Here is a 14,206-nt window from a genome sequence, read left to right as displayed (position 1 = left end):
AGCACCTGGTGCAAAAAAGAAAAAAAAAAAGAATTTTCATCATGTCGGAAATAGTGCATGGTGGGGATGGCACTACTGCCAGCTCCCGCTGTTGGCCGGCAGTAGTTCCGGATTGGCTGACGCCATCGCTATGGTAACTGTACTGCAACGTTGTGAAAGGGCGCTTTGGAGAGCTGGGATCAATAAATCAGATCCATCTTAAAATTCCACAAAAACACTTGAAGAGTAGATGCATCCTTCATCCCAATAGTGAGGAATACCAGTGTCGGCAGCTGGAAAGGAGGCTGCTCACTGCTGAGGCAGCACTAGGGCAGTTCTGGGCAGTGGATCTCATTGGCTAGTGTGGATTGGGCACCCCTGCCAACCATTCAACAGGTACTTTGACTACACCACTAGTATTTGAAGCCCGATTTTACATAGGGCTTCTAGGAAGGAAATGGGACATTGAGGCCAGGACTTTCCCAATTCTTTGGGTATTTTATAAAAGGCTCCGCTGAATGTGGAATGTTTTTGTGAAATGCATATAACAACACTGGGAAATAAACATGCACTTGTTGGTATGTCCTATGGCAGCATCCATTTTACAAAGAAAATCACTGAAAAAGAGCAGCATCACTCAGTTTTTTCCCATGAGTGCTGGCAAATACATGTATGAGCAGCAGTCTCACAATATACACGTGAGTGCTGGATTTCACAAAACAAAACATACAAGAAGTCAAGTGGCTAAAGTGGAATAACTTTTTTTTTTAAATAAAATTTAAAGTAGTGTCTACAGATACAAAATATGCTCATATTATGCAAATACCATGAGGTTCGATGCGGATCCCAGTTAATTTAACCGATTATAATCGGGTGCTACATAAAAACTAATAGTAATATTTGCTTTAAATTTTGTTTTGTATTATCAGAATTTCAAATCTCTCTTAAAAAGATATGATTTCAGATACTTTAGAAAAAAAGGTAAGAATTTGCTGTTCTAAGATTTAAAGGTAGAGAATTCTAGACAAGATCTGCCTGGTAAGATGTGTTATTACCAGGCAGATCTTGTCTGGAATTCTCTACCTATTCTCAAAATATCTTTTCGAACGAATGTCTCTAGGATTAGGAAAATGAAGCATCTGAGAATCTCAAAGAGGTCTGCAAACAGTTGTCCCCTTAATCCCTAGTAAAGTTCCCTGGTCCAAATGAGCAGGTAGCTGAAACACCCCTATCTCAGAGCAGGTGTAAATGCTAACAGGGGAATTGTTTTTAAAATATGAAATGTATTCCCATTGTAGTAGAATGGAAGTACACCCATATTTTTTGGGCATTCCAAGCCATGTCCAAAACACATCTATGCGCCAGGGGCAGACTGGCCATTTGGGCAACTGGGCAGTGCCTGAGGGCACAGAGGCTCTAGGGGGCTCAGAGGCTCTGCCCAATTTCCCGCCGCTGCCACACATTACAGCCCTACCCGGGCCTTTCTTGAAGGGCCCTGGTGATCTGTTGGCCTCTGCGGGGGCAGGAAAGAATCCCACTCTTTCCTGCCCGCTGCCACTACTGTGCATGGTGGCGCCGGTGTTGCTGTGCTTTAAAAATGCCTGCCGAGACCCGCGAGACTACCACGGTAAGTCTCAGCAGCCATTTTGAAAAACACAGCGGCACCACCACCGAGCATAGTAACGATAGCGGGCAGGAAAGAGTGGGGTTCTTTCCTGCCCCTGAAGAAGCCATTAGACTTCCAGGGCCCTTCAAGCTAGGACCGGGGAGGGTGGCGACGGTGCAGGTGGGGAGGCCCCAATGACCTTTACTGCCTGGGGGCCCCAACCACTATCAGTCCGCCTGCCCCTGCTATGTGCCCTGTGGGATATATATGTGAACACAGCAGCATTACAAAACCAGCACCAATATGTTTAAATCACTGAATCGTGTAAATGCTGCCAGTTACATGTCTAAAATCCATGCCAGCCTTCTAAAATGACTTCTGAATTTTTCTAAAAAACTGCTGAGCTGGCAAGGCCAATAATAGTAATAATACAGTTCTTTCTCTTGAATAGTTACTTTCTTAAAAATACGGTTATTGCACTTGTTAGAAAAAAGGCAGATATTTTTCTTAATATGTTCATTTTCTCCTGCTTTATAAAATATTCTGGTACTTTAAGCATGTTGAACTGTGTATACTCATGTCTGCAACCTTTGTGTTTCCTTTCCAGTTTAAAAGAATGCTCAACCGGGAGCTAACCCACTTATCTGAAATGAGCCGGTCTGGGAACCAGGTCTCTGAATATATATCCAACACATTTTTAGGTAAGCTGAATCCTGCTGAAATGATTGTTTCTCTCTCTAATATGTATGTGTATGTGGGAGGGGGATTTATACCATGGATCTGGTGGAGATGCAAAGCACACTTCTTTCAGTTCTTGTCTTTTGTAAGCTGTACTGTGGGCAGAGGTTCATTGTAATTTGAGGAATAAACGTATGTATAAAGGTAAGCTGGTTGACGTGGAGGGGCATAATCGAACGGGGCGCCCAAGTTTTCCTGAGGGAAGGGGCGGGGAAACCCGTATTATCGAAACAAGATGGGCGGCCATCTTTCATTTCGATAATATGGTCGGGGACGCCCATATCTCAACATTTAGGTCGACCTTAGAGATAGTCGACATACTTGTTGAGATGGTCGACCTTAGAGATAGTTGTCCCCGGTTTTCGGCGATAATGGAAACCGAGGCCATCCATCTCAAAAACGACCAAATCCAACTTATTTGGTCGTGGGAGGAGCCAGCATTCGTAGTGCTCTGGTCCCCCTGACATGCCAGGACACCATCCAGGCACCCTAGTGGGCACTGCAGTGGACTAACTGATGCACTAACTGAACAGAAAAAGCCCTTCCCTTACCGATCCCTTAGCGATTCGGAAAGGAACGGGCATGCATGAAGGAAATCGCATGCAAATGAGCTGCTCACTGTTAGTTCATTTGCACACGATTTCCTTCCTAAGGAGGGGAAGCCAGTGCAGAGCAACCAAGCGTTATGCGTGGCTGCTCTGCGCATACCAAAGATGGCAATACACGCAGACAAGCTGCGTGTATAATAGCCATCTACAACCTTAAATAAATTGCTGTCTACAACCTTAAAAAAACACAAGTCCTGGTGAAAACGTCCAAGTGCTCGTCAGGACGTCTTTTTTTTTGAGTATGGGTGAAAGATGTTAGGCGCATTCGCTATGCCTCCATCCCTGCGACGGGCAGTTGAGGACGTCCAAAATGTGAATGTTTCTGTGAGAAGGACGTCCATGCCTTTGCTATGCCTCCAACACCCCCTTTATTTATTTATTTGGATTTTGGATCACAAGTAGCAGTAGTGGGATTTGAACCGGCCACCTCTGGATTGCAAGATCAGTGCTCTAGGCCACTCCACGCCACTCCCTTGAAATTTGGCCGTCCATGTGGTGGGGGCAGTTCAGGATGTCCAAAATGTTTGAAAGAAGGATGTCCACGCATTCGCTATGCCTCCGCTGACACACACCTCACCCCCCCCCCCCCCCCCCCCCCCAGGGACCTGCATACTGCTGCGATGGACCTGAGTATGATATTTGAGGCTGGCAAAAAAAGTTTTTAAAGCTATTTTTTCAGGGTGGGAGGGGGTTAGTCACCACTGGGGGAGTCAGGGGAGGTCATCCCCGATTCCCTCCGGTGTTCATCTGGTCAGTTCGGGCACCTTTTTGAGGCTTGGTCGTAAGAAAAAATGGACCAAGTAAAGTCGGCCAAGTGCTCATCAGGTACGCCCTTCATTTTTCCATTATCGCTTGAGGACGCCCATCTGTTAGACACGCCCCCCAGTCACGCCTTCGCTACACCTCCGACACGCCCCTGGGAACTTTGGTCGTCCCCATGATGGGAAGCAGTTGGGGACGCCCAAAATCGGCTGTCGATTATTCCGATTTGGGTGTCCCTGAGAGAAGGACGCCCATCTCCTGATTTGTGTCGAAAGATGGGCACCCTTTTCTTTCGAAAATAAGCCTGATAGCATATCTAGATTTCAGAAAGCTTTTGACAAAGTTCCTCATGAGAGACTCCTAAGAAAATTTGAGAGTTATGGGATAGGAAGCAATTCTCTTTTGTGGATTAGGAATTGGACAGAAAACAGAGGGTAGGGTTAAATGGCCATTTTTCTCAATGGAGGAGGGTGAATAGTGGAGTGTCACAGGCATCTGTACTGGGACTGGTGCTATTTAACATATTTATAAAAGATCTGAAAATCAGAACGACAAGTGCAGTGATTAAACTTGCAGATGACAGAAAACTATTCAAAGTTGTTAAAACACATGTGGACCGTGAAAAGTTGCAGGGAGATCTTAGGAAATTGGAAGACTGGGTATCCAGACGACAGATGAAATTTAATGTAGACAAATGCAAAGTGATGCACATTGGGAAGAATAATCTGAATCTTATAGTTTACCTGATGCTAGGATCCACCTTGGGAGTCAGCACTCAAGAAAAAGATCTAGGTGTCAATATAGACAATATGCTGAAATCTTCTGCCCAGTGTGCGGCAAAGCAAACAGGATGCTAGGAATTAAAAGGAAAAGGATGGTAAATAAGACCAAGAATACTATAATGCCTCTATATCGCTCTGTGGTGTAACCCCACCATGAGTATTGTGTTCAGTTCTGGTCGCCGTATCTCATAATAGCAGAAATAGAAAATTTTCAAAGAAGTGTGACCAAAATGATAAAGGGAAATATTTTTTCACTCAATAAATAGTTAAGCTCTGGAACTCTTTGCCAGAGGATGTGGTAACAGCGGTTAGTGTATCTGAGTTTAAGAAAGATTTGGACAAGTTCCTGGAGGAAAAATCCATAGTTTGTTATTGAGATAGACATGGGGAAGCAACTGCTTGCCCTGGGATTGGTAACATGGAATGTTGCTACTGTTTCTGCCAGGTACTTGTGACCTGAACTGACTACTGTTGGAAACAGGATACTAATCTAGATGGACCATTGGTCTGACCCAGTTTGGCTATCCTTATATTCTTATGGGATACATAGAGGGGTATAATCGAATGTGAACGCCCATCTCCATGGGCGTCTATCTCCGAGAACGGGTAAGTGAAGGGGCGGGACAAACCGTATTTTCGAAAAAAATGGGCGTCCATCTTTTTTCCGATAATATGGTTTGTGCAAGCCAAATGCATCGGATTTGTGCGGATTTGAGCTGGGCGGTTTCGTTTTTCAGCGATAATGGAAACCAAAGGCGCCCAGCTCAAAAACGACCAAATCCAAGGCATTGGGTTGTGGGAGGGGCCAGGATTCGTAGTGCACTGGTCCCCCTGACATGCCAGGACACCAACCGGGCAACCTAGGGGGCACTTGTAACAATTAAAAAAAACAAAGCAAACTACCTCTGAAGTCCATAGCTCCCTTCCCTTGGGTGCTGAGCCCCCCAAATCCCCCCCAAAACCCACTCCCCACAACTCTACACCATTACCATAGCACTTATGGCTGAAGGGGGACACCTAGATGTGGGTACAGTGGGTTTTGGGGGCGGTTTGGAGCGCTTCCATTTACCACCACAAGTGTAACAGGTGGGGGGGGGGGGGATGGGCGTGGGTCCACCTGCCTGAAGTCCACTGTACCCACTAACAACTGCTCCAGGGACCTACATACTGCTGTGATGGAGCTGGGTATGACATTTGAGGCTGGCATACAGGCTGGAAAAAAAAAGTTTTTAAAGTTGTTTTTTTGGGTGGGAGGGGGTTAGTGACCACTGGGGGAGTCAGGGTGGTCATCCCCGATTTCCTCCGGTGGTCATCTGGTTATTTAGGGCACTTTTTTGGGACTTGTTCGTGAAACAAAAAGGGTCCAAAAAAAGTGACCCAAATTCGCGCTAAAAACGCCTTTCTTTTTTCGATTATCGGCTGAGGACGCTCATCTCTCCTCGACCGATAAACGCCCCAGTCCCGCCTTCACCACGCCCCCGTCAACTTTGGCCGTTTCCACGACAGATTGCAGTTTCGATTATACCGATTTGGACGCCCACGGGAGAAAGACGCCCATCTCCCGATTTGGGTCGAAATATGGGCGTCTTTCTCTTTCGAAAATAAGCTGGATAGAGAACTAATGTTTTTTTATTTCTTTCAATTTTTGCTTCAGTTAAATTTAAGGGACCATTTTGTTCAGATACCGTTATCCATCCTGTAGAAGAGAAGGTCAGCCATTAGGTCTTTTCGGAATGTCATAGACACTGTCCAATCTGTAGCAAATTATGTATCAAGATATAGCAATTGAAGAGTATCCTAATCCCTCATCTGAGTGATCATTTTTTCTCTTGTTCACCTGGTTTACACTGTGTGCTCTTAGAAGATTGCTCTCCGGAGGCGACCCTTACAGATACCAAACTCTTTGGAGCTGAGTGTATGCATTAGTGTTCTATTGACATTCCCCTGTCTTCAGATAGAAGGACTGCTAAATATGTAAGTTTGAATAGATGGATCCCTGCTGAGAGAATCTCTAAAAGCTGGCAGCCATGCCAGGGAGAGGAGGTCTGGGGAAATCTGATACTGGGATAGTGCATTGAAATATGGTCTTTAAAGAGCCCTGAGCAGGGGAGCTGGGGATGTAGAAGTGTATTATTTGTAACTGCAGAACAGCAGAATCAGATCCACCCTCTTTTGTGCTGCACAGGCAAAGAAAAAATAGCAAAACCTTTAAGAGAAAGAGAAGGCGGAGAGTAAATAGCAGAGGATCAGAGGCACAGGTTTTCCTCTGAATGGAGAGGTGCACTGGTGGGTCTGAGACCATTGAAAGCTTAGATACTTTGTGATTCTGCACATGTTGGTTCTCTTCCAAGATTTGTCTTCCTGGTTTCTCCCTTTGGAGCTTGGGATCATGTAAACCAGTGACAGAAAGTGCACCTCTCATCTTTACACGCCTGACCTCAATTCTGCATAACAAAACACTCTGGGAATCAAATCACTTAAGATTCTGCAGGGTATTTAGGGGGGCAGTTCTATAGTTGGGCACCTTTCTGTAAGGCGTGCCAGTGCCACACAGTGAGTGCTAATTCTGTAATGGCATCTGTGCGCCAGAATGCCATAGTTGGAATCGACACAACACCCCATTACCCCTGGTTAATGGCTGTCGTAAATGTGTGTGCAACTTACAATATTCTATAAGCAATACACGTGCAAGCCGTGTCCACACTCCTCCCTACTGAGCACACCACTTGCATTTACATACTAAGGGGCCCTTCCCATATACTTAGGCCACTTTTAGCATGGCTGTAAAATAGCTGCATAAGAAAAGAATACCTCAGACCAAAAGTCCATCTAGCCCAGTACCCTGTTTCCAGCAGTGGCCAATCCAGGAGAAACCCAGTTAGTAGCAAAATTCCATGCTAGCAAACCCAAGACAAGCAGTGCTTCCCCCATGTTCATCTCAATAACAGACTATTGACTTTTTCTCCAGAAATTTCTCCACGCATTTTATAAACCCAGATATGTTAACCACTGTTACCATATCCTCCGGCAACAAGTTCCAGAGCTTAACTATTCTTTGAGTGAAATAATGTTTCCTCCTATTCATTGAGTGTCCCCTGGTCTTTCTACTTTTTGAATGAGTTAAAAATCGATTCACTTTTACCCGTTCTACGTCATTCAGGATTTTGTAGGCCTCAATCATTTCCCCCCTCAACTATCTGTTTTCGAAGCTGAAGATCCCTAACCTCTTTAGCCTTTCCTCATATGACAGCAGTTCCTTCCCCTCTATCATTTTGGTTGCTTTTCTTTGAACCTTTCCTATATCTTTTTTTTTTTAAGGGAAAGGAGATGGGACTTGATATATTGCTTTTCTGTGGATGACAGTCAAAGCAGTTTACATATTATATGTAGGCTCTTAATTTGTATCTGAGGCAATGGGGTCAAGTGACTTACCCACAGTCACAAGGAGCTGCAGTAGCAATTAACCCAGTTCCTCAGGTTCTCAGGCCCCTGCATTAAGCACTAGGCTACTCCTTCATTCCATTTACTATGTGCTAACCCTGTGCTTATCAGCAGGGATTTACCTCGGCTACCTAGTTAATGCAGGGCACACCTACTGTCCTCCAAACACGCTCCCTTGCTAAAAAGTAAAACCTATTTTTTTAGCATGTGCACACTCACTGCCACAGAATGCACTATTACTAGCGGACAATGCTCATTTCAAATGACAGCCCATTCTACTACTTTCCTTTCTAAAGTACTAGCATAGCAGGTGCCTATAATTTGGGAGCATTTACTTATATCCATTGTAGAGCTGGTGTAAGCAGTCACGTTTACATGCCGGAGATAAGCGCATAAATTATAGCTTATATGTATGCCCATCCGTCAGATCTGAGCTATGTAAGATATGTATGTATTAAGGAAACAGCAGGGCAAGTGACCCACAAGATCCAAAACAACAGTATGAAATGAGCAGATCACACAGGAAAAGGTACTTTGAGAATTAAACAATCGTTAATATACATAATAAGAACATAAATACCAATTCTAAAATATTCACTTTATTTGGCTTGACATGTTATGCTATTTTAGAATTGGTATTTATGTTCTTATTATGTATATTAACAATTGTTTATTTAATAATAATTATCATTGTTAAATAATATGTTTTGTTTTATTTGTTGTCGGTTACTTTAGCCCCTGACGCAGCCCTTGCTTGGGCGAAACACGGCCAGTGTTGGGCTTTTTTATAGACCTCACATAAATAAAGAATTTCTCAAAGGACCTTTTCCTGTGTGATCTGCTCCTTTCATACCGCAAATATACATGTATTTACAGAATAGTGCTTAGGCAGCATTTGGCGTTTGCACACATATATGCCAATGTTTGAAACATTCACGCATGTAATTGGTGCATAGATGTCGGTGCCCACTTCATATAATTGTCCCCAGTATGTCAGAAATGGGATAATTGGGCTCATGCATAGAGACATGAGGCAATAATGTATTCCTTCACTTGCTTCATGTGTTTCCCATTTGTCTTTGTTCCCAGCCTCCCACACAGCTTCTGTTCCAGCTTGTTTTTATTTGCCATCCTGCCCAAACAGCTATTCATCTCATCCTCCTTTCCAGCTCCAGCATAAGTGAATCAACCTCACTGTGCTGCAGTGTCAGAAAACCTATTCTAAAAGTTCATTGCTGACTTATTTATTTATTTGGATTTTGCTCATACCTTTTTCAGTAGTAGCTCAAGGTGAGTTACATCATTGGATCCGACTCTGTGGGTGCTTGAACACCCCCAATATTGAGAAAATTCCTTGTATGTGTCCAGGGAGGGGTTATTTCCATTGGGCTTAGCACCCCCCAATAATTTTAAAAAGTTGGCTCCTATGAGTTACATTCAGGTGCACTGGATATTTCTCTGTCCCAGGAGGGCTCACAATCTCAGTTTGTACCTGAGGCAATGGAGGGTTAAGTGACTTGCCCAAGATCACAAGGAGCAGCAGCGGGATTTGAACCGGCCACCTCTGGATTGCAAGACCAGTGCTCTAACCACTAGGCCACTGCTTCACTCAAGGGGATGTTTACTAGAGTGCACTACATTTTTGCACTTACCACATCTTAGAGGCAAAGCTTAAGGTGCAGTAAGTACAAAACCTGTGTAGTAAATGTTGGTGATGTGGTTAGCACCTGCCCAACATTTACTGTACAGGGTGGACACTTAATACAGGAGTCTCGCATCAAATACTGCAGATCATGCTGATGCACCCATGCCATCTCCTGAAGCGTTTGACTTGGGCTCCTGTGTTAAAAATAAAATGCATGCATTGCAATCGCCAGATGCACACCCCCATCAGCTTCCCCCAAGCTATATACCCCCAAGCTATATACCCCCAAGACTAGGATCCATACCCAGCCCTCCTCTCACCCCCGCAGAATTTAAGGGCCCTTTTACTAAGCCACGTAGGTGCCTACGCACGCCCAGCGTCAGCTTTGAGTTACCGCCCAGCTACCGCGTGGCCCTTGCGGTAATTTCATTTCATTTTTGATGCGCATCCACTACGTCTGCCAGAAAATATAAAATGCCGATTACCGCCCGCACGCCAGAAAATATTTTTATTTTCTGGCGTGCGGGCGGTAATCGGCATTTTACGTGCGTAGACCATTACCGCCCAGATACCGCATGAGACCTTACTGTGAGGTCAATGGCTGGCAGTAAGGTCTCAGACCCAAAATGGACACACGGCAATTTTCATTTTGCCACATGTCCATTTTCGGCAAAACGTTTTTAAAAGGCATTTTTTATATGTGCGCTGAAAAATGATTCAGCGCTCGCATCCCTTTCATGTGTAAGGTTCTTCTTTTTGAGTCCGGGGAATTATTGCTGGTATCTTGATGACATTCTGAGTGTGTTTTTGCAGAAGTTTGTATATAGTGTTTTGCAGTGGAAGGATTGTGACTTCAAAACTTTTACTTTGTCATAACATCAGACAGGATCTGATGGCTAAGGGCAAGTGGGATGTGTAAGAGAGAAGAGAGGCAGACTGGCTGCAGGCCTCTATGGAGAATTCAATTGCCTAAGAAACCTATATATAAATATTTACTGAAGTTCGCACTGTTTAATTTTCTTGCCACTTTATTCTTTGGCATTTGATACATATTTTTGTATCTAAATTTAATATGTTACCTGCAACTATTTTACTGATCCTTATTTCTGCAGGTTGGCAGACAATTATGAACTCCAATTCTGCCCTGTCCCCACCCCTCACCCCTTTTAGCTTCCCCATATAGAGGAGCCAGTGACCGCCTATGATCACATCTGTTTTATTAAGTGTGTGGATAAATTGCAGCTCCAACCATGCTCTGCCCCAGAAAATACCTACACTAAAGTTGCAAAGTGACTTGTATAGGTCACTCCAATTTGGTAAACAAATGGGGCTTATCAGTAAACCACAATTCTATCCCAGCACTCCAACGTATTTATAAAAAGGGCACTATAATGCTTAATATTAAAACAGCTTATATTTTTGTATTACATCAGCTTATCTTCACTAAAGTTGCAAACAAGATGGAGGAGTGGCCTAGTGGTTAGAGTGGAGGACTTTGGTCCTGGGGAACTGGGTTTGATTCCCACTGCAGGCACAGGCAGCTCCTTGTGACTCTGGGCAAGTCACTTAACCCTCCATTGCCCCAGGTACCAATAAGTACCTAAGCCACATTGAGCCTGCCATGAGTGGGAAAGCATGGGGTACGAATAAAAAAAAATTCATCTTATCTTAGAGTAATTTTGAAAGAGATGTTATATGTACATGGGAGTTGCAAAATTGCCACTTCCACATGGAAATGCTGACACTCATAAGGAAACCTCCAGATCCATGCTATTAATTTTATTCACAGATATTTTTCATGCGTGAGAAAACAACAAGGCAAACGTTCCACCAAATCCAACGTGAAAGATAAAAGCAAAAGGCAGATGTAATAAGAAGATAAATGGTCTTTATTTGAAATCCAAAGGCTTCCAGAGATTTACATATCTGTGCGTGACATGGCTATGTTTTGCCTTGAAACAGCTGCATCAGGGACTAAGTTACCAGCTGGTGGAAAATTGCATCTTCTCCATCAGGCTTATTTTCGAAGGAGATGGACGTCCAAAAAGTGACATAAATCGGCACTTGGACGTCCATCTCTCAGAGATGTCCAAATTGGTATAATCAAAACTTGATTTTGGACGTCTCTATTGGAAGTCTGTCGCAAGGACGTCCAAATCTCAAGGAGGCGTGGTGGAGGCGGTACTTGGCCGTTCCTAAGACTTGGACGTCTTTGAGCCATAATGGAAAAAAGCAAAGATGTCCAGGACTAAAACTTGGACATTTTCACCCGGGCCTGTTTTTATTACAAATAAGGCACAAAAAGGTGCCCGAAATGACCAGATGACAACTGAAGGAAATCGGGGATGACCTCCTGTTACTCCCCAAGTGGTCACTAACCCCCTCCCACCCTCAAAAAACATGATTAAAAATATTACTTGCCAGTCTCTATGCTAGCCTCAGATGTCATACTCGGGTCCATGACAGCGCATGAATGTCTCTGGAGTAGTTTCGTAGTAGGTGCAGAGCACTTCAGACAGGTGTACCCAGGCCCTTAGCCCCCTACCTGTTACATTTGTGGAGGAAACCACGAGCCCTGCAAAACCTACCAGAAACCTTCTGTACCCACATATAGGTGCCCCCCTTCACCCGTAAGAGCTATGGTAATGGTGTACAATAACAATATTTATTTCTTCATGCAGGTACATCCAAATACAACAGATTAAAAAAAATTAGTATTTATTTTCTCTTATTTCATTTTTTTTAATGTGTTAATCAGCTTTATTTGTATTGAACTTTAGACAAGCAGCATGAAGTGGAAATACCTTCTCCAGCACAAAAAGAGAAAGAGAAAAAGAAGAGGCCTATGTCGCAGATTAGTGGGGTGAAAAAACTCATGCACAGCTCAAGTTTAACAAATTCAAGTATCCCAAGGTTTGGAGTCAAAACTGAACAGGAAGAGGTTCTAGCCAAGGTAAGACATGTCTGAAGTCCTGCCTTTGTTTTTTAAGAAACCTAGAACAGGATGGTATCCTTTGAAGAATTTCATTTGTTCTTGTACATGACCTAATGAAAGTTAAAATGAATATTCCTATTTCCTTATGGATACAATACCTGCATTGTGTATGGTAACCTATACATGGGTGAACTAAGGGACGGACTGAGGGTGGTCCAGGCCCCCGGGCACTGAGGGTGGTCTGTGCCCGGCCGCTGCCCGAGCCACCCCTGGCACTGCAGCCAACACCCCCATTGCCCCGGTCCTACCTGAGGGGTCCTGGTAGACTGGTGGCCCCTGCAGGGGAGGCATGTTCTTTCTTCCCTGCTGCGCTGCCGCTATTCCCCCGACTGCCGGCACCGCTGTGTTTTCAACATGGTGGCCGAGACTTCCCACAGTAGTCTCGCAGGTCTCAACAGTCTCTGCTGCCATTTTTAAAATACGGTGGTGTCGGGTGGGGGGGAATAGTGGCAGACCAGGCAGGAAAGAACATTCCCTCCCCCCGCTGAGGCCACTAGATCACCAGCAGCGCACCGGGCATCTGGGCAGAGCCTCTGGGTCCCCTAGAGCCTTTGGGCCCTCGGGCACTGCCCTGGTTGCCCGAATGGTCAGTCCACCCCTGGGTGAACTGCATTGTTAACAACTCATTGCTGGCATTAAAATAAAGATTCCACTCACTTATGAAAGCAATGTGTTATTGAAGAGCCCAAATCAATTTTGGTAAGCTTCTGAAATTCTGCAGCTCCAGTTTCTAACAGGCGTAAATAAAGCTCAGTAAACGTGGTGCATGTGATACATTCGTATGACAGGTGGAAACAGAATATGATGTAAGATAAAAATTTCAAAACCAATCTAGTTTGCCTATTTCTTCCAATTTCATAGTTCAGGTCCAATGTGATTTCCAGCTTTGTTGTTCTACCTCTCCAGTGCACGATCTTTCTGCTCACTCCATATTGTCTTGAATGATGATGCTTTTTTTGAGCTGTCCAAGGAACCATTCTTGAGGGTATAGTCCCTTTAAGCCTCATTCTGGGAAATGCGAGATTGTTGCATTCTCCTGCAAAAGGAAACAGTAGAGTTTTCGGAAGTTCTTCGGCAACTTTTGTTAAGTAGCCACCATTGCTCTTCCCTGTAAGCTGAGTAAAAGTCCTCCACGTACAGTCCTGCCAGTGGGGGGGTGCTGTTTCACTATCACATTTTGGATAGTGAGGGACAGGCAACCTCTGCAGGACTTCAGGGAACTTGTTTGTCCCTAGGGATTGAAAACACAATATTGAAGCAGCACCCTCCATTGGCAACAATGCAGTTGGAAGACTCCTGCTCGGGAACAGTGGCCACCACCATAGCTGTCTCAAAAGTTTAATTTGTTGAGTGCTCTCCCAGAGGCATACAGTACTGTTTTATACTGCAGTACACCTTGACTTTTAAGTGTAAGCTATATATTAACAGGGGATGTGAGACATCTCCTATACCTGACAATAATTTAAACAACAGCAATTTGACCAGACCACATTCTTTAACAAATATTTATTGGTATAAACACAAGGCCACAGCTTCATGGTTACAACATATTACCCGAGCAATAAAACATTAAACAAGAATTAGCCAAAATTCTTTGCCTTTCCACAACAGCAATTGTAAACAAAGAATTAACGCAAACAGTCAAAATAC

At 44.1% G+C, this 14,206-nt stretch overlaps 1 protein-coding gene across 1 annotated transcript in view; it reads left to right on the top strand.

The window, feature by feature from the left end:
• PDE4D (phosphodiesterase 4D) overlaps nt 1-14,206 on the top strand; it is a 490,210-nt gene that overhangs the window by 437,937 nt on the left and 38,067 nt on the right. Inside the window, exons 7-8 of the mRNA XM_030193159.1 lie at nt 2,193-2,286; nt 12,342-12,514. Coding sequence (XP_030049019.1) covers nt 2,193-2,286; nt 12,342-12,514 — 267 coding nt within the window. The remainder of the gene's footprint in view (nt 1-2,192; nt 2,287-12,341; nt 12,515-14,206) is intronic.

This window comes from Microcaecilia unicolor, chromosome 2 (assembly GCF_901765095.1).
Source record: "Microcaecilia unicolor chromosome 2, aMicUni1.1, whole genome shotgun sequence".
Classification (NCBI taxonomy): Eukaryota; Metazoa; Chordata; class Amphibia; order Gymnophiona; family Siphonopidae; genus Microcaecilia; species Microcaecilia unicolor.
This window is presented reverse-complemented; position numbering and strand designations above follow the sequence as displayed.